Here is a 21,816-nt window from a genome sequence, read left to right as displayed (position 1 = left end):
TGTACAGTTCAGATGGGACTAGTTACTCTGAGGCTGACAAACAGTAGGAAGGCTACAAGAACCACCAAGTACTCTGAACATTTAATATACCAGTCCGGCATTCTCAAGTAGATTTCTAGTTTGCTCTCAAAGTATTGCACATGCTATATGAACATAAGAACATAATTTCCTAATAAAAGGAAATTTTTCTTCACACAGCGCACAGTCAACCTGTGGAACTCCTTGCCCGAGGAGGCTGTGAAGGCCAGGACTCTATTAGGGTTTAAAAAAGAGCTTGATAAATTTTTGCAGGTCAGGTCCATAAATGGCTATTAGCCAGGGATAAAGTATGGTGCCCTAGCCTTCATAACAAGGGCAGGAGATGGATGGCAGGAGATAAATCACTTGTCTTCTGTTCTCCTTCTCTGGGGCACCTGGCATTGGCCACCGTCGGCAGATGGGATGCTGGGCTTGATGGACCTTTGGTCTGACCCAGTATGGCCATTCTTATGTTCAAGATTTAAATTAGTTAAAATACTAGGGTATGACTGGATAAAGAATTATTTCACATGCTAGGATTGGCCAAAGAATTAGTTTTGTAATAGTTTAGTAAAATTGTTAGTTAAGGTACAGCTAAGCAGGACTCAAGTTCCACTGTATAAACTGAGGTCCAAGGAAGAGACTAGCTGGACAGGGGAGGAGGAAAAAAAAAAGGAAAGGAAAAGGAGGAATGACCCGGGAGAACTCTCAAATGCAAGACAGCTTGAGAACAGAGCTGCCAGAATCCCATGCAGAACCCAGAGGAGACCCATCTTGCTTGGCCAACAGAGAATATTAGCCTCCGTGATCTGGACTGTTATGCTAAGCATCCAGTGATATGGTCATGTATTTGTCAAAAACGAGTAATGCTGTAGCCTGTACTAACAGACAAAAGCCTTTAAAAGATTTTGGATGCAAAGCTGAAATTTACACCTGAAGTTGTAAATCTCAATCTTTCTTTAACGCCCTCAGAGTTCAAGGAATAATTCTCTGAAAAGCAGTTGATACGATAACCCTCAGCCTCCAACAAATCATTTAAGGGAATGCACTGAATAATCTAAACAATTATGGTCACAATGACAGCTAGTTAAATAAAAGGGGATCATACACCAGGAATTGGTGCCTGGCTGCGTCTATACTACAAAAATAACTTTGAAGTCTATACACACCCTACTTCAAAGCTAAACTTTGAAGTAGGGCACTACTCGAACCCTGGGAATGGAGTAAGGACTTTGAAGGTGGGCTCCCTACTTCGAAGCAAGAGAAAATGTGTGCAGACTCTCTGCTGGCTACTTCGAAGTAGTGCCTAACTTCACAGTTAAGTTCCTAGTGTAGACACACCCCCTATGTTTCATTTCTGCTGACAGAGGACTCAACCCCTCATAATTCCTTTGGGTGAAATTCTGTGGCCTACAATATGCAGGTTATCACGACAGAAAGGAAGATGGTGACCCTCTAAATCTCAAAATGTAAGGGAAGGTTGAGAGCTCTTTTCTAGACTTGTCTGATAGCACCAACATGGTCAAGAAAGGGCAGACTCTCAGATGTTAGATTTGGAACCTCACATTAGTGCTTTTGACCATTCTTCTCCCTCTCACCTGAAGTATAATCTTAAAACAAGGCACTAAACTCAAAGAATGTCCTTATGTTAAACTTCAGACACAACGCATGCTAGTACACAGCATGGAGATTTTACAGGTATAGTTATAATATTTGAAACCTGATTTTTCAGTTTCATGATAAGATGTGATGAAATCCTTTTGCCCTAGAAAGCTTAACCTTTTATTTTTAAAAACAATACATGACACAGCTATTTCCGTAAGACAAATTTCAGGGTATACAACCCCATGGCTGGCCTACTACTGTAACCAGGTCCATGCTTGCCTGCAATTCACATGATACAAAATTTGCAATAATTCACATAAAAATAGCTATATCTTATTTAGAAGAGGATAACTAAGTGCAGCCCAAATTATGTACCAATAAACAAAACAGAAATAAGCAATTAAAACAACTAAATGGGAATAAAAGATCGTGACTACAGTTTTATTGTTAAGTTGCTAGGTCTCAGTTTAACACACTCACAACTTATAACTAGGCAATCTGCGTCACTTAGCTTATATATTTCAAATAAGGGCTCATTTATCATAAGCGATCTAACAGTTATTAGAAACAGAAAGGCTATCTAAAGGCAATTTCACTTAAGATAAACTTAAGTAGGTTCTTCTGGAATGAAACGATCTGGGTTATTACTATTATAAACTATAAAAAATATGAATGCAAATACTAATTCCAGATTCAAATGAAAACGTAATTATTTGGCCAAACCTTCACATCTGAAACTGTAAAACAGGCAAAAATGAAAATTAAGTTACAAATGCCCTAATGGCAGCAAAGGTCACCCATAGTTCAATTTTAAAAGATCTGTAGATTTTAAATATACTTATATTTTCATCCAAAAGAAAGAAAAAGAAAGAAAGAAAGAAAGAAAAGGAAGGAATGTTTGACAAAACTTGATTCATTTGTCTAAATAAAATTCCCTCACCATAAAGCCTTTAAATATCTTCTAAATTAAAAATCTGACTGATCAAAAAATAGATGCAAACACAAACAAAATGAGTTTGCAAAGGAGGGCTATGTCACAGTAGTGCCCTGCGAGATGCACTGTATAAGCACAGTAGTGAGTTACTTAATTTAAAATACTTATGCAAATCACTCCTCTATACAACACATGGTTTTCCATTTTTGAAAAGCTAAATCAACATCAGGAAGATTTTCTTCTTTGTAAGTATTTTATCCAAGAGATTTCCAGCCAACACAGACAATAAGACGCTACAATGTTTCCAATTACTTAGATTGTTTTAATGACTTGGGTATTTCTTGAAATGAATGTATCTATCACCTACAAAATAATGCACATCAATTTTGCTGGTTTTACAAAACCAGTACTGAGCTGCAAATCTGATTCAAAGTAATATACTGAACGTTCAAGAATATCTAAAAAACAGATATTAATTTTCTTACTTCAATTTTGCAATACCTCTTGAAGAGCTTGAAAAAAAGTGATGGTGCTGTAACAAGATATTACCAAGATTACAAAAACTGGAAGGAATAATAATACACTGTATCACTGATCTGCAGTAAGTGGAATTCTCATTAAGATTAATCACAGTGAGTGTTTAAAAAAAGTGTTCAAGGTTATTTAAAAAGAGTTGTGGCCCCCTAAACAGCTGAAAACAGATAACCTTTCCACTCTTTAAAGTCAAAATGTTCTTTTAAAAAAGTCTCACAAAACAAAAGCAATCAAAAAGCATGAACTGTATTTTTGTATCAGTAACCTCGCTAGTGCTGAGAGCTTTTCATAGTAAAAAGCAGATTCTTTGGGGACATTAGTCAGTTAACTTAATAAAATTCAGTTATGATGATTTTTCCTTCCTGCTACGAGGCGAGTCTGCTCCATTTGAGGTTACTGTTCCATATAGTCCATTTTCTAGGAACAAGAAAAAAAACAACACTTTTTTCAAGCAGATTTTATATTGATCTTTAAGTCATTTCTAAACCAACATACAGTCTTTGTATATTTTATTCTAACATCAAGTACTACTCTGCTAAATTCTGTCTTGATGCTTTCAAGATGCCACGATTTCAAGTTTTTTTTGTTTTTTTTTTTAAACACAGCTCGCTTTTGTTTTATGTAGAAAAATGATTTTTTAGAAAACTTAAACCTTTTGCTTTTCCACCACAGGCTTAGAATATATATAGTACAGTGCAACAAAAAACTTCACTGGCTTTCATCTCGGATGACTTATGAAAGGCACTAATGGGTTCATCTCCCAAATAACGTATCCATTCCAAATTTGTGTTGAAACACTGTCATGCCACCATCCACATGTAATGTACACATTGTATTATGTGCAGTTTGTAAATGTGATTTAAATCACTGTTTTATAAAAAAAAGTCATTATGTTGGTTGAATTGAATCAGAATACAATGTAGGTAAACTGAGGTTTTTTGTTTGACTTCTGTACAATACCGGTATGGAAGAGTATCTTACTTGAATTTTATAAAGCCGTCCTCCCGCCACCCCATCCCAAAAACCAAATAACCTGCATTAGTATTACTAGTGAGACTTAAACTTTCATTAGAATTGTGATTTAATAAAACCTATACAGGCTAAAATTTTCAAAACTAGGAGCCTGGAGTTATGACCCTGAGCAGCTTGGAAACACAAATCCTATTTACTTTAACTTGCAAACCCAGCTGGAAGAACCTGTTATTTGCTTAAACAAAAAGTTAGAGCCTAATGCCTCACGTCCACCCTAGCTCCAAAAAATGGTTAATAGTTCCCTTAGCTAAATGGCCTACGCCGTGCTCGACAACGAGAGAGGTGTAAACATTAATACACAATAGCATGTCACATGCAAACTGTCCTGTGTGGACACTGCTGGGAAGCACCAGAAGTTCTCTTGTGTCTGTTACATAATATTGCATCAGGACTACATTACAGTAATCCCCCAAGATACACGCATATCGAATGTGTGCATCTTGTATTTGTGCAATTGGGGCAAGGGAATTCCCCCATGAAGGGGGAAGAGAAATGGAGGAGAAACTTGCTCCGCCAGCTCAGCTCCAACATCCAGGGTGGGGGGGATATCCCACTGTTAAGGAGTGCTGCTGGTGGAGCAAAGCTCCGCTAGCTCAGTCCCAGCCACCAACCCAGGAGAAGGAGATCCCGCCACGAGGGGGATGGGGGTGATGGAACGGCTGGGGGCCCAAGCCCAGGTGGCAGCCCCAGCGGCAGTGTCAGGGGCCCACTGCCACCCTGTGGCTGGGAATCAGATGGGCTCCCAGTCCAGCCCACAGCAGCAACCCTAGATGAGTCTGCTGCTTGGCTCCTGGCAGGACTCGGGAAACTGACCAGCCACGTGTTGGTCAGTTTCCTGGCTCCTACCCAGAGGAACTTGGAACCAGACAGCTGCCAGGTTCCCATCTCCCCCGAGTTGCGTGAAATATGAGTTATGCGGGGGTTGTGATGAACACAACTCCCATGTAACTCGGGGGTCTACTGTAACAGGCACCAGTGAACTTTTAGTGCACACCAGCAGAGTCCAGGCACAACAATTAGTGCTGGACAAACTAGTGTGAATTAGCATTTATACCCCTCTGGTAGAAACTAAAGCTCAAAGGCCTTAGTGAATTTTAAAAGAAATTCAAAAACGATTATTTGTACGTAACCCAGGCCTGAGTATAAGACAATTAAAAGTAGAGTGCAAGTCATAGATGGCCTGCAAAGCCTTTAAACAGCCAGAGATTTTTAGATATCCCTTTAACATGGCAAATTGGAACACATTACCTAACGTTTAACAAGTCATGTAAATATTTACAATTCACCTTTGAAATACTCAGGTAATTTTATCTAGTATATTATCTGGATTATAAACAGCCAGTGTGAACAATAAAGTTATCCCTCTTTGCAGTCAACTACCAATATTAATTTCTATCAGTAGTAGTTCGAGAATCAAAATCAGAAACATCTTATTTCACACAGCAAATACGACAACAGCACTTCATCCAACTATGCCTAATAAGTTTTTTTATAGGCTATATCTACACTTGCCCTGAACTTTGCAGGGGGCATGGTAATTAGGCTGACGGGAGATTACTAATGAAGTGTGGCAATAAATATGCAGAACATAAGAACGGCCATACTGGGTCAGACCAAAGGTCCATCGAGCCCAGCATCCCATCTGCCGACGGTGGCCAATGCCAGGTGCCCCAGAGAAGGAGAACAGAAGACAATGATCAAGTGATTTATCTCCTGCCATCCATCTCCTGCCCTTGTTATGAAGGCTAGGGCACCATACTTTATCCCTGGCTAATAGCCATTTATGGACCTAACCTGCAAAAATTTATCAAGCTCTTTTTTAAACCCTAAGAGTGTCCTGGCCTTCACAGCCTCCTCGGGCAAGGAGTTCCACAGGTTGACTGTGCGCTGTGTGAAGAAAAATTTCCTTTTATTAGTTTTGAACCTACTACCCATCAATTTCATTTGGTGTCCCCTAGTTCTTGTATTATGGGAAAAGGTAAATAATTTTTCTATATTCACTTTCTCCACACCATTCATGATTTTATATACCTCTATCATATCGCCCCTCAATCGCCTCTTTTCCAAACTGAAGAGTCCCAGTCTCTCTAGCCTCTCCCCATATGGGACCCTTTCCAAGCCCCTAATCATCTTAGTCGCCCTTTTCTGAACCTTTTCTAATGCCAATATATCTTTTTTGAGGTGAGGAGACCACATCTGCACACAGTACTCAAGATGTGGGCGTACCATAGTTTTATATAGGGGAAGTATGATATCTTTTGTCTTATTATCGATCCCTTTTTTAATAATTCCTAACATCCTATTTGCCTTACTAACTGCCGCTGCACACTGCGTGGATGTCTTCAGAGAACTATCCACTATAACTCCAAGATCCCTTTCCTGATCTGTCGTAGCTAAATTTGACCCCATCATGTAGTACGTGTAATTTGGGTTATTTTTTCCAACATGCATTACCTTACACTTACCCACATTAAATTTCATTTGCCATTTTGCTGCCCAATCACTCAGTTTGCTGAGATCTTTTTGTAGTTCTTCACAATCCCTTTTGCTTTTGACTGTCCTGAACAACTTGGTGTCATCTGCAAACTTTGCCACCTCACTGCTTACCTCATTTTCTAGATCATTGATGAACAAGTTGAACAGGATCGGTCCCAGGACTGACCCCTGGGGAACACCACTAGTTACCCTCCTCCATTGTGAAAATTTACCATTTATTCCCACCCTTTGTTTTCTGTCTTTTAACCAATTCCCGATCCATGAAAGGACCTTTCCTCCTATCCCATGACCACCTAATTTACATAAAAGCCTTTGGTGTGGGACCGTGTCAAAGGCTTTCTGGAAATCTAGGTATATTATGTCCACTGGGTGCCCCTTGTCCGCATGTTTATTAACCCCTTCAAAGAATTCTAACAGATTAGTTAGACACGACTTCCCTCTGCAGAAACCATGCTGACTTTTGCCCAACAATGCGTGCTCTTCTATGTGCCTTGCAATTTTACTCTTTACTAGTGTTTCTACTAATTTGCCTGGTACTGATGTTAAACTTATCGGTCTATAATTACCAGGATCTCCTCTAGAGCCTTTTTTAAATATTGGTGTTATACTGAACTTCATTAGGCTAATTTTCCCCCACAGCAACTTCAAAGTGCTAGCATGCCATGTAGCTGTGAGCACTTCTAATTGCCCGCACTACTTCAAAGTGCCTTTACTCCCCAAAATTTTAAAAGTTTGACACTTTGAAGTTGCCACAGGGAAGAATTATCCTAATGAAGAGCTGCATGTTCATCGTAGCACTTTATTAGCAATCTCCCATCAGCCTTATTACCATGCCCCTTCGAAGCATGGGACAAGTGTAGACATAGCCATACTGTTTTTAACTCTAATCCGTTTTCAGAAAGAAAAACCTTGCAATACAAACCTCTGTCTTTTTTGGATGGCCTTCCTTTAGTTGTTACAAATTTCTTCTTCTGTGACTGAGGCTGAGAAGAAGAATGTTCTCTCCACCTTCTAAGCTGGAAATTAATGAACTTCCACATCATAAAAGCTTGAGTTCCACAGATTGATGACAGTACAATGATTCTATAGACAGATTTAAGACAAGAAAAACTCATGTAAACAAGTATCAGATGAAAGCATGTCAACAAGTTTGTCATTTACCAAGCAGTTAGACCTCAAGCTTTATACTTGTCAAGAGAAGCTGTCTGCTTGCTCTCTCCAAAGTCTATATAGCTCCCTCAGGGCTTGTCTACACTACCTCCCTACTTTGAAGGGCGGATGTAAGTAGGGTGTTGGGAGCTTATTTATAAAGTGCTGCGGTGCATATGCAGCACTTCATTAAATAAATTTCCCCCCGTGGCAACTCCCAAGTGTTAAACTTCAAAGTGCTAGCTTGCGTGTAGCCGCGGCTCACCCGCCGGTACTTCGAAGTCCCTTTACTCCTCAAAATTCTGAGCAGCTTTGCTTCCAGGAGGTTCAATAGCTTCTGGATCTGGGGGACGGGTGGAAGAGGCTCCCTCTCAATACAGGGGGGCAAGGGTTCTATTCTCATCATTTCCTCGTCCCAAAGGCAAAGGGGGAGGGGGCATTCAGCCTATTCTTTAAACTGAGAGTGGAGTACAAGTCCCCTAGATCCCCTGATGGGTAGCAGCTAGAATAAAACTTTCCAACACTTGTGAATATGGTGCACAAACACACACACCTTACTTGGCAAACTAAGAGCAAGCACTTGAACTACAAGACCCCCCGAAAAACCAACAGCTCATATGCATAGGCAAAGAGAAATGGTTGCTACTCCTTTCTTTTGTCTAAGGCAGTGATCTATGGGGAACTCTGTGTTACAGCATGGGTTACTGGAGCTTTCAAGTTTTTTCACTATATGATATATTGAGTGGCTAAATCAACAGATTTTAACACTGCTCAGTGACTGAAAACTTCTGGAAATATCAGAGGTCCCATTTAAGCCTAAAGCTTCACTGCTCTAATAAGACAACCAACGCTATGATCTACAGTAGTACAAGAATTCCCTAGGTAGTTCTGTTGTGGAGTTGGGCAAAAGCCTACAACTTTGTTATCAAAGCTTTGGAATTGGAAATGTGGGCTTTAACTAAATTACTAAATGTCCTCAATCTAATATGAATATGGAACATCCCATAATGTCTTATGTTTTATTCAGAAGGAAACAGGGTCAGGAGAGATTCTACACCACTGAGCACATGTGGAAACACATCCATCCTGCAGATTCTCTTTGGTTTCCGAAGACAAGCAGTTTATGTGGGGAAGCAGAGAAGCTGCACCAGTGCTCACTTATCCCTCCCCAGCACAGAGGGTACATCTGTTCTGATAGTGGTGAGAGGATGACAGAGTTCACCCAGCCCTGGAATGGAGAAGCTGGGACTGGATCAGTTGACACAGACAAATCTCCCTGGCTCCAGGAAGCTCTAAAGTGGGGTGTGCATGTGTGTCTCGGTGCAGCAGTTGAAGCTCAATGGCACAGGAGTTCCAGGTTTAGCTGCGAGGCTGGGGAGGGAGAGGTGTGAGGCTTGGCAGAGACGTGTGTGCAGGGGGATGGGGGGGTCCAAATGCACAGCAGATGAGTGGTCAGAGGGAACAGCTTGCTGTGTATACAGTAACCCCTCTTCCCCCACTTCCGGGCCCCATCATTCCATAGTCAAAGGGGGTGAGATCACTGTACAGGGAGCTGTTCCCTCTGACTGTGCAACCCCCATGCACCCAGACCTCCCCACGCATACTCACTGTCAACTCCACCCTCATCCCCCCTGGAAATACCCCCACCAAGATACACCTGCAATAGGGGCCCCTCAAATCCAGAACCTCTCTACTAAGCCCAGACCCCACACAGCTCCACCCTCTATATCAGGAGTCCCCTACTCGTGGGCCCCCACCAAGCCCCATTCACACAGCACTCAGCCTTCACACCACTGAGGACTTCACCTGAACTCCCCTGCAGTCCCATTCCTCCTACACCCAGAACCCCTCTCTCCAATCCCCCACTTGGCGTCCAGATACCTCCGTGCCCCCTCACAGACGTGCCTGCAACCACACTGCACCACACAGAAGTCCAGTTCTCTTGAGGGAACTCTGTGCTGAAATATTAAAAATTCTGTAAAATTTTGCATATTTTGTCAAAACAACACAGTAACAATATAATGACACCACTTTCAACTATTTCAGTAATTTATTTCAAAATACTTGCCAGGAAATAATTAAAAATAGTTTGAGTACACTGTGTTATTTTCACAAAAATATGCAAAGTTTTAAAATGTACACCAAAAATGAGAAAATTCTGTGTGCAACAACTCCCTCAAAAATAACATTTAAACATAATTGCAATTTACCATACCTGATAGCCAGCACATTAAAATTTCCAGTAGTTAAATTCAGATTCTGATTCTCTGCTCTTGCCAGGCCAAAGCCAACAGTAAGAACAGAAAGAATCAAAGTCAGAAGTCTTCCGAAAACAAAAAGACCTGCCCACAATGAAAACCTACAAAGAAAGTGCACAAGTCAATAAATATGCACATTAGTTATTTGGTTCACATCAGAAAACTATTAACCTGACTATTACGTGGGACTGTTTAGAGAAAACTCAGGATTTCTTTATTACTTAGGACTGATGATCAACATGAGATATCACGGTCAATCTCTCTTCAATCCTCCAGTGTTTACACATTTACTAAAATTCTAATAATTCTCTGAATAAGTGTAGAATTGTTGCAATAAATAAAAAAAACTCTCTCTAATTACAGAAGATAAGCTGTGATAAAAACTGCCACCCCATTTAAGATTAGTATTCTGCATTAGAAATACAGAATCCACATTTCTGAAGGGCAAGCAAATTCTAACTGAACATTTTTATTGTGGCCATTGTGCAGCAGAAATACCAACTTCTTGGTGATTTACTGCAAAAAGCCTGACAGCCACAAAGTAGTTTCCTTTCTTAAAGTTATGATAAATACCTACCCTTTCTGATACTTTTCATCACTGAAGTAGAAGAGACGGGAGATGTGGAAGAGAAATTCAACAAAGTAATGCAACACCAGCAGAACAAGTCCAAGACGGGTGAGGCTACCAAAATAAGAGCAAACCAAGTATTCAAACACTTAATGAAATATTTATGGTGGCAGGTAAATCCAACAAAATTTAGTTTAAAACCAACTTACTTCAAAAGATAAGCTCCAGCAATATGAAAAAGATAAAGTCCAATGTAGACAAGTTGACGAGGAATATCCTCCTATTGGAGAAAAGAATGAGTTACTCATTGGTGCACAATGTTTTTGTGGTCATGCACTTCATAAGTTTCATTTATGCTGCTCAGACATCCTAAATCCTTCCTTTCATAATATTATAGTGTCTTCCATGACTAGATTTTTTTCCTCTCAGTTCCATATTTATCTCAGGAGTTAACTACTAATCAATACATTTTATTCTTTTAAGCGTTCAATAGAATAAAGAAGAGTAAAGGGGAAAAACCTCCGCCATGAAGCCTCTACGAGCTCCATTCCAGTCCCATGCCTGGATGGAGGAGGAGGGCTGGTCAGATGTGTGTTGATGTGCTGACCGTCAAACAACAATACGAAAGAAATCTGATGCCAGTACAACTAAATGATAAAAGATCCCGGCTCAGACATCACCTGGATAAACAAGGTCTGCAATACCAACCAAGCGATTGGGGTTGGGTCGATAAGTGGCTACCGAAAGAAAATGACAACTAACACATATGCTATTGGTGCAGTGCTAGTCTACAGAAACTAAGCCACTCCACACTGGACAGGGAAAGTTGGAAGGAAATAGTGAGAGAGGCATCAGACACCAATGGGCGCTGAACCCAGGGTTATTGATAACGATGATGAAGAAAGGGGAAAAAATTGTCAGAGAAAATCAGAGATGCTTTTCAAAGCAGCCCAAGTATTTTTCTTAAGGTAAATTTGAAAAGTTATGCCTCTATTATATGTTACTTAAATATTTGTATATTTTGATATGTAACACACCAAAATTATCTCGTACTGCATCCAAGGTTAGACTGATTACAATTTAAAAGTTCATTCTCGGCTCTGTTTTGCACACACATTATATATATATTTTTTTTTTAAAAAAAAGAGTTCTATTAGTTAATGAGGTTAAAAAATATGATGCTCCTCAAGATGCTTCCATTTCAGGATTCCATCCTTCTACACTGAGCTGTGTGCTTGTTGCATAGTGAATTTCTTATTAGAAATGATACTGGCATATGTGCTGGCAACTTCAAGTTAGGCTTTTAGTTGACAATTTTACTGATATCACATGGAAGTTAAACACACAAAGAAAGAGACTAAAAAGGCAGGGGGTAGATCTAAGATTCGAGCAGGGTCAGAGAAAGTTAAGGACAGAGTGATTTAATAATTATGAAACATTGGAAATATTTAAGAGTTACCCACATGATCCTACACTATACACCATTAGGTATCAAGGGAGCATAATACAAGCCATGTTCTTGGAGCTACACGTAATGTTCAGGACACCAACAACAGTGCAGAGAAACCCTGCAGTTTTGCATAAGCAACCCCAACAGATTCAGTCGAGTATTTCAGTTTCCCCTCGCATTCATAGTAAACTCTTTTGTATCTAGAAGCCCTGGGACTGGGAGGTTGTCAAATATTTAAATATTCTGGATGCTAGCAAGGTATACCCAGCAATGCATAACACTAAAGAAAAACAAGATTAGATATTAAGAAACCAACAAAAATGTATGCAGAGTACTCTATTTACCAACAGTAATACTATACACTGTAATCTTTTACTGTGTTTGCTGTATTGTTTGTATTTACTTTTACTATACTGTATTTATGGAAAATAACTAAAATTTACTTATGGTTAGAATGCTGGATATGAAAGCGTTTACTGTATGGTAGAGGAAACTGTGAAAAATCCATCCAGCAAGAGTTACATTAAACAGAGCTGTACACTCATTTCAAATCAAGTTAGCACAAGTAAATCTGTGTGTATACCAAAAAAAAATCTAGATGGAGCATGGCCTTCCCCAAAAGATCTGATGGAAAGGACTACAAAAATTACCTTTATTATTCAGTTAAAGATGCATGAATCCTGCTTTTAAAAAAAATGTTTTTATTTTGTTTTTGTAGGAGATGATGCAGTCAATCTCTACTCTCTTTTGCCAATAACTGACCTATCACTTCTTTTATTCCAGGGACCCAGAAATTTAGTTATTTTCTAGGTCTCTCTTTGCCAGACACTGAGAAAGGAAGGAAGTTGCAGTGGCCAAATCTGATGAACAGCTAACAGAATAACACTCGACCTCTGCCCTTTTTCAAAAGGAGGTGGAGATTATGATATTAACAGGAGTCAAAAATGCATCTATTGAAATCATCAGCAGATTGGAGATTTCAAAGAGAGTACCAGTTGAACACCACTCAAATATTTTCTACTTCTGTCCCTGAAATTACTACTTAAACTGGTTAATTTTGGGGGCGGGGGGGACCCACACTTTTGGGATGGCCAATTTATGCTACAGAACTCAAATGTTCACATGCCAAGATCACCTATAATGGGATGCATATAATATTTTACAGAAATTAATGCAGGACAGTCTCCCTTTGCCAAATTAAAGAAATGTGCTGCTTCTTAAAATTCCTCAAGCTAACCAGGTTAGTAAGTTTCAAAAAAAAATACCTAAGATCCTTGCAGTTGGCAAATAATACAGTATTTGCTATCAACACTGCAACTTTGAAAAAAATTAATTTTAGTGAAAATTTACTTGGACTAATTAAACAAAAGGACGTTTGAAACTGAAACTTACATTCACTATGAACAAGGGAAGAACGTCAACATTTTGTCTTTACTCACTCAATCAGAAGAGCAGTCAACCAGTTGGTTTTGCTTACATAAAACACACTAATATTTAGAGAAAATACTTGACCTCAATTATACTTGTGTCGTCAAGAAATAAGCAGAATTAAAGTAATAAGATACTCAGAAGGAAAATGAGAACATCCATGCCTACTTTGGCAAGGAAACCTGATGGGATTAGAAACTCATTTTTCAAGGCATAAAACAATTTTATGTGGGCTCCACTTATAATTTTGAGTCTATCACCTTTCTCTGAAGCATTTGGCAACAGTCTGTTCTTAGAGACAGGATACAAGATCAGCAGGATCACTAGGAAACCTAATATGACAAGCCATAATTTCTTAAATATGCATAATCCCTTCTAATTACAAGAATCATGGCTGGATCCTGAATCTCTGAAGTAAATGGCAAAAATCCCACTGACAACGGTAAAGTAGGATTAGACCATAAATGGCAAGATTCAGTTGTTTTTAACAATTAGACTGAAAGCTACTTTGATTTTGTCATTTTAGAATGACTTGCAATTTAATTTTCACTCAAAGGATGAAAGTTCTCATATAACAGATTTATAACAAACTGATTTAAAAGTAATATTTAAAATACTGGTTAAAATTGAGAACTTATCTTGTAAGTGAATTTTCAACTTTCAGTTCCTTAAAGTGTGTTTTAGATGGTCAATCTTATTTGCACCAAACAGTTTGCATGGAAGCAGTATTACAACGACAGGTCCCACTGAGAAAGACAAGAGCACCATTCAAAATGGAGATGCTCAAATAATTATATGTATTTCAAAGAAGCTATTTAGAAAAATGCTTCAATACATTCTTCAATAAATATGCAGCTATGTAATCAGCTCTTTGACGTAGGGAATCAATGACATGTTCAGATGTCATTATACAAAAAATGAACTATATATAAGTATGTAAATTATATAATCATACTGAAATCCTCATTCCCAGTTATGAAAGCACACCCATGTTTTCACCATTAAGATTAAAAAATGTTTGTAACTTACTTTTTTGGTTTTCTGGAAGTACAATTCCGGAAAAGCATGAAACCAGTATGCCAACTGTGAGATGTAGAAAAACTTCATTTGAAACCTGTACGGTACAGCAATACAATTCAAAAATTAACACTTTTGTAACAGCAGTCCAAACTCAGGCATTTCACAGAAAGTTTCCTGCATGCTTGTTTAAACATGTATTTATAAAATGAACGAAGCATTTTGTCATTGTTCCCAAAAATAAGGTTTTTGCAAAGTAACGAGCTCTACCCCCCCACCACCCAAAAAAACCACCACCACAAAAAAAAAATTACAAGAGCTAACTAAAGGCTTACTGCAGAGAATGAAATTGCTAATAGTGCCCTGAAGAAACATGATTTCCGGAAGTTCTATTAGAGTAGTGGGGCAACAAGTTCTAAGTAGAGATTTTAACTACCTCCATCACTCCACCCAGTAGTCCAAACCAAGTATCTACCCCATATAAATATTGAATGATTATCACTATTTTCTAACGCTGAAGAAAGAATAAGCCTTACGGAATCAGCATGTGTGGGTAGTCCTTCCACAGAGACATTGGGTCTGACACATAGTTCTCCTGAAAATATGACTGTTGGTTACCTTTTAATCACAGCACAAACAATAGATACAGAAGCCACATTTCTCATTTATGGCACGTGCACTTTGGAAACAACATAAGTAAGTAAGATCATTCATACATGGAGTTATGTCATTACAGCTATACTAAAACTACTATACTGGTAACTTTGGTAAGTCCTGAGTATTACTAGGGATCAAAAGACTTTCTGGAAGCTAGAATTGAGCAGAGAACTTTCAGCTTTTGAGATAATCTCAAAACTCTCCTTAAAAAGTAATGCTTCACCACCTGAGAGTTTGATCAGTAGTTAATATCAATTTTAGAATTAATGAGTAGCACAATCTGTTTTAGTCAGACAGCAGTGAAGGGTTGGAACAAAGATAAAAAATCCTCACTCAGTTCAATACTGACACTGATTTATTGTTTGAAAGACAGACCATCCAAAATCATGGGGGGGAAAAGAAATCTACAATCTACAATCATAAGCGCTAACTGGCATTCAACTGTGACAGAGATCTACATGCAATAAGCTAAAGACTTCTATGATTTAACATTAAAATACATGGCTGAAAATTACAGTAATTTTCATACCATGAAAGTTAGATGCGCAAGGATTTGAGATATGACAATACAAGACAAAAGACATACTTACAGAGATAAGAATACTTGTGCCCCAGCTACATGAGAAGAGGTAGAATGCACTAAGTTGTCCTGATTCATTGAATTTGCTGTGTTTTGTTTTGGAAAAATGCATTCTTCTGTTAATTTTCTAAAACAAAAGTTATTGATAAACATGTTGATCCTTTTAAGAGGAAAATAGTTAAATGTTTATGTCAGTTTCTCATAAAAAGTCTAAAATTCAAAGCAATGTAGCCATACCACCTAACTAAATATCTCAAAAGTAATTTATACCATATTTATCTTAATGGAAGAAATGCATATTTTGTACTTACATCCAGCACATATTCCTGAATAATGGCATGTATGATTATTGCTACCAGCATGTAGAAGAAAACAGTAGCCAAATCCTTGATACCATAATGATAGAGAGAGATTGTTTCTGTAGACTGTTCTTCTGAGGAACAAAAGGAAAGTTTTATTTTTAGAAACCTACTATGAACGTTTAGTACAATTACTAACAAGCTTGTTTCTCAGAAAGTGAAATTATTAAGACGACAAATCAATTTAGAAGATATTCCTATGTTGTGTTGGATACCAACTGGCTGTGTCTACGTTAGCAGGTTTTTTCGAAAGAAGGGGGCTCCTCTAAAAGATCCCATGAAACATTTACACACAAAATCATTCTTTTGAAAGTAAATCGAAAGCTTCTTTGTGGGGCCTGATTTTTCGATCCCTGGCTCGTTCTTTCAAAAGAGCAGGAGCTGAGTGGATGCAGATCACACTTTTGATCCTGCTCTTTCAAAAGAGCTCTTTTTCAAAAGAGCAGATCACACTTTTGATCCTGCTCTTTCAAAAGAGCAGGAGCTGAGTGGATGCTCTTTTTCAAAAGAGCAGATCACACTTTTGATCTGCTTGTGTGTGTGGACGCACTCTTTCGAAAGATCTCTGTATACAGACACAGCACTGAAATCAAGTTCATGATTTATAACTGGATAACCCACTAGACTTGGTTTATAATAATAATGAATTCCCTTCCACTTAAGTAAATTTGTGTCTGGAGAGATGGACAATGGAAAAGATAACATACTTCAACTCCAAATCTCAACTCTTACAGATCCTTCTTAATTACTTTAAATTATTTGTCCCCCTCCGACTAACACAGAGCGTTAAATACCAGTGCATCTGTGCATCAGTGGGCATTGATCCTACTTTAGGCAGGGAGCTAGACTAGATGATCTCCTGAGGTCCCTTCCAGCCATAGAATTCTATGAACACAACACAACAGCCTTAAAATGTAATCCCAAAACTAATCTCAAGTGACATACTTTTAAAAATTAAGAGTGGCTCAGTAAGAATAACTTTGTCTTACATTCAGATTTGCACAGAGCCAACCTTGCAACAAATCAATTTAGGAGAGTACAGCATACCAAGCATTTATGAAAATTATGTCTATTCCAGGAGCCTAGCATCTAAACTCTCAAAAGACACATACCTGTAGCAGGAATAGTAACATTGTACTGAAGTGTAACAAAAATGACAGCTGCTTTTGCGGTAATCTGGAAGAACAAAACCAAGTCAGTGCTACTCAATCTACATTAAAATAAACCAGAGTTTACCGATCAGAAAACACGCACTGAACATGTCTGGGACTGGAAAAGCAGTGGACACAGCCTGCTTGGCAATGATGAAGGAAAAGACCTTTCAGAGTCTCCCGATTATATAGTCTATTCTTCCAATATATCAGCCTAGGAAAGCAAACTCCCACAGTGCAGGGATTAAGCACTGCCAGAATGCTTAAACAAGCCTCTCCAACAGGTATCCCTCAAACTGCAAATTTACCAATTAATCTCTTTCCACCATATTATAGTAATAACATAAGTTACAATTCCTTTTCCAACATGCTCCACTCTATTATACCAAAGTATTGCAAAAAAGAAAACCCCTATGTTTATACCACTACCTTTGACCTTATTTTTAGTCAGTCACGGGTTGTAGTCTCGTTTCCAATTCATTTATTTTCAGATGGGATGTTAAAATTAAATTTAATCACACACAAAAAGGAGGGTGGGGATGGCCTGGCAGAAGGAATATAATGCTGATAGAACTTTCAAAAATATTAACTGAATACCCAATTCAAGTGAATTAAAAACCATTCAACACTGGACAACACAGAAATACAAGCACACAAAAAAGTACATAGCATAAACAGACTGCAGCTAGAGTACTGATACCATTGTTTATTCTGGAGTATACTGAAAAATATAGAAAAAAGGCAGCCAATGAAGAATATAATTGCTACCTTTATTTTTGGGGAAAAAGCACCACAGTCATCTTTTGTACTCCGATTTACGAACAAAACACAGTATAAAATAATTAAAGGTTAAAAAAGCTTCCACGAAATCCACCTAAAATCCCCAAACAATTTTTAAATAAACCAAAATCAACTTAGAATTTACAGAACTGAAAGACTTTAATAGATCCAACTAGATTTCTAATAACATACCAGCTATCACTCCTTATCACCCCCCTCTAGAGTATATCATCTATGCAACACATACCCCTAATGTTTGGGAAAGTACTTACAAATACCTAAAGACCATAAAACCCCATTTCCTGTAGAAGAGAACAATTTCCAGTAGTCAGTTAGTATTTATTTATTTTGTTCTTTGTTTCCAGAACTTTATACAGTAAACCCTCGATTTACTGGACCCCAGTTTAGTGGACTTTAGGAACAACAGACATCTGCCGTTCCCCACTCCCTTGTTTCCAAAGTCTGCTGGGGTCTGTAAAATCCTAAACCCACCAGTCCTCCCACCCCCCCCCGACACAAAAAGTGTTCTAAGGCAACTTACCAGAGCTGCTGGAGCTGCCACTGCTGTGGCTGGCAGGGCTGCCTTCCAGCTGCACTGGAGGAGCTGCCGCAGTTGGACACTTCCCCGTAGCCTGGACAGCTGCTGAAGCTGCCACACATTCTTCCCACCACGGGTGGGGCGTGTACACGGGTAGACGACACTTGCACACATGCCCCGTCCCTAGTGGGAGGAGTACATGGTAGCTCCAGTGGCAGTGACAGCAAGGCTCGAAGCCATGGCAGATCCTGCTGCCGCGTTGTTGCCGTCATCCTCATAGTCTCCAGTCACAGCAGTGGCAGGGTTCTGGATGCCACGGTGGGGCTCCAAGCTGCAGTGGAGTCTCCAGCATCGGATCCTCCAGCAGCAACTCCAGCTCCAGTGGTGGTGACTCTGGTGAGTCACTGGCATTTGGGGGCGGGGGAGGGGACAACTAGGGATGCTGGGTGGGTGCTTGATACCATCTCTTTAGAAAACGTTGATTCATATTTACAGTAAACCCTCTCATTTAACGGGCTTTCAACATTTATGGACAAAAGCATACTGTGACTTAAGTGCAATTCACCATGGACTTCTGTTGATACTGAACTTCATGACTGAAGAATTGTATAGGCTTAAGACCTCCATAGAAGCAACTCTCTGCTCTTGTATGTAGTGAAAACACTGAACATAAACCTAAAAACTTATACTCCAGTACTGAAAAGTATTTTCAGAATTAGCAAGATTAGTTACTACAAAAAAACACAGAATTCTATGATTCTACAGTGAATCACAGGTGTACATAGAAAGGAAAAAAGTCAAATCCATTCTTCTTCCTCTCCCTACAAAAACAGCGTATAGACTCTCTTCACAATCAAAATCATGTGGGAAGACAGATATGTCTGGCTTTCAGAGCCAAGCCTTACCAAGTATAAGGAGATATTTTTTAAACTCATAATCTCCAGTTTAACACTGATACTCTGTGGCCTTCTGATACTGAATAATAAAGTTGGAAAAAAAATACATAAAACTAGTTTTACATACATATATATGCTTATAAATATTCAGGCTGCTCACCAAACATATAAGGTATTGATTATGCTCTTAAGAATGACGATGACACTGACACTAACAGTACACTGAACTGAGGTTAAAAATGAAAGCTTTATGTTGGCTCAAAATGAATATTATTCTGAAGGGAGTAGATATATTACCAGTCTTTGTGCACATTCTCCAATAAGCAGTTGAAGAGAAGAAAGAGATATTCTGCCAAAATCAGAGATTAGGTGGAAAAAACTGCCCTCTCTTTTTCACTACAGTGACTTATAAGGAAATTTAGAAGACTAGTTTTAATTTTCATCTGATCAGATGGGCTAGTCAGTAGTGTAAACTGGCATTTAACCACTGTCTCAGAAACAACACCGACCAGCAGTCATGTAGCACTTTAATGACTAACAAAATGTTTTATTGGGGGTCACCTAATAAATCATTGTGTTAGCCTTTAAAGTGCTACATGATTACTGGTTTGTTTTGTTAGAATATAGACTAGCGGGGCTACCTCTCTCTTACTGTCTCAAAAAACAGTCCATAAGTGGATTTCAGTAATCCCAAAGATATTTTTAATTGACCCAGGCAATTGCATACAAGATTTGTCTGGCCTGTTGTCATAAGAACCCAGTTAGGAAAGTGAATGCAGGCAGATGCTTATTTAAAGCATAGCGGATGCTTAGGAGTGGGATGCTGAACCTTTACTAATTCCAATTTGACTTTGGGAAGCAAGGACATCCATCTTTAATTACTACCTAAACAAGTCACCCAAGCCACTGAACAGGAAAACGGAAAGCTTCTGCCCATTAACATTGGCCTCCCCTTTGCCGGCCTGCTGGAGATACAAGATGCAGCTCCGCTTGTCCCTACGGTCGGTGCTCAGCGCCTAGAACGGCGGATGCCCCCACGTGCTGCAGCGATGGAGGGGTGTACACCACGCAGCAAGGAAGCAGTAGCTCCCGTCACCTCGGCAGAGAGGCGGCGGAGGTCGGCAATGGCTGTCAGCCGGGCACGGGGCAAGTTAGGACACGTCACCGTTTGCACCCCCTTCCCGGGCCGGCCGCCGGGGGCTTCTCTCACCGCTCGGTTCCGCCCCCGCAGAGCGGGCAGGAAATGCGCTTCCCAGTAAGGCCTTTCAGCTCCCACCCCCAGGCCCCACCGCAGACTCACTGGGGCCCAGCCACCGCCCCGCCCTCCACGCCCCCGCCCCCGCCCCCGCCCCCGGGCAGCCGCTCCACTCCGCTCCGCCTGCCACGTAACCTCGGCCCGGCTGCGGACCCGTGTAACGCCGCTGGGGTTCAGCTCACGGGCTGGATGGGAGTCGGGGGCGTTGCCCCGGGAACCGAGCCCGGCTCCGCTCCAACCGCCCCTTCCCCTGCATCCCCCCCTCCCAGCTACTCCAACACAACGGGTCGGCGGGCGCCGCCCGCCCGCTGCACACGGGGAACGTGGGGGGGGGGGGGGGGGGGGGGCTGAGTGTGCTCGGCACCCCCCCCGCGCCCACCCCGCCGGAGGCGGAGCCAGCGCAGCCCAATCCCCGCCCGGCTGGGCCAGCTCGGCGTATCAGCTACACACACATCCACCCAGCAGGGCAGCGCCCCCACCCTCCAGCCCGGGTGCCCCGCACGGCCCCTCTGCCGCGGACAGCGCCCGTGAGAGGTTGGGGGCGGGGGGGCTGCGGCAGGCTCCGCGGGCGGGGCTCACCTCGAACATGAGGCCCAGCAAGAAGACCATGGCCACGCAGGAGACGATGTCCGCGTGGTTCTGCACGATGAACTCGTGGCTCAGCACGGGCGGGTTCTTGCTGCTCTTCTTGCGGACCGCCATGGTGGTGGGCAAGGAGCGGGCAGCCGCCGCGGCCAGGAAGGGGCGGAGGAGGGGGGGGGAGCGCCTAGCTGAGCAGCACGTCCGCCCCGCCCAGCTGGGCTCGGCTCGGCTCCGCACAAGAGGGACCGAGCGGCTCCGTCCTAGCTGCGCGCGCCGCCCGCGGCCAGAGAGCGACCCATGGGGCCGGCCACTGGAAGCCGCAGCGCCACCTGCTGGCTGGCGGGGGCGAGGCCGGACTCCTTGCCGGCGGGGGGTGGGGGGAGAGCGCTTTCGGGAGGGGCAGGACGGCGATTGGCTCTTCGTCGGCGCACGCGCCGCGAGCTGACGACGAGCCTGACCAATCGCAAGGCCCCGCCTTGCACCTAAAGCGCTGACGCTGGGGAGCGCTTGTGCTTCCAGTTGCAGAGGC

General features: G+C 41.1%; 1 protein-coding gene across 2 annotated transcripts; it reads right to left on the bottom strand.

Moving 5' to 3' along the window:
* Window positions 1-2,858: 2,858 nt before the first annotated feature.
* TRAM1 (translocation associated membrane protein 1) lies at window positions 2,859-21,567 on the bottom strand. Of its 2 annotated transcripts, none has more exons than XM_074987100.1 (11): window positions 21,285-21,567; window positions 17,198-17,261; window positions 16,038-16,156; window positions 15,737-15,853; window positions 15,026-15,084; window positions 14,502-14,586; window positions 10,804-10,874; window positions 10,604-10,708; window positions 9,984-10,127; window positions 7,542-7,702; window positions 2,859-3,508 (listed from the first exon to the last, which is right to left on the bottom strand). In XM_074987100.1, the coding sequence occupies exons 1-11, from the start codon at window positions 21,405-21,407 to the stop codon at window positions 3,435-3,437; spliced, it is 1,122 nt and encodes a 373-aa protein (XP_074843201.1). In that variant the 5' UTR covers window positions 21,408-21,567; the 3' UTR covers window positions 2,859-3,434. The 2 variants fall into 2 exon arrangements, with proteins under 2 accessions (XP_074843201.1, XP_074843200.1); XM_074987099.1 differs by having other exon boundaries at window positions 16,038-16,159; window positions 21,285-21,566.
* Window positions 21,568-21,816: the final 249 nt, after the last annotated feature.

Source organism: Carettochelys insculpta, chromosome 2 (genome assembly GCF_033958435.1).
Source record: "Carettochelys insculpta isolate YL-2023 chromosome 2, ASM3395843v1, whole genome shotgun sequence".
NCBI lineage: Eukaryota > Metazoa > Chordata > Testudines > Carettochelyidae > Carettochelys > Carettochelys insculpta.
This window is presented reverse-complemented; position numbering and strand designations above follow the sequence as displayed.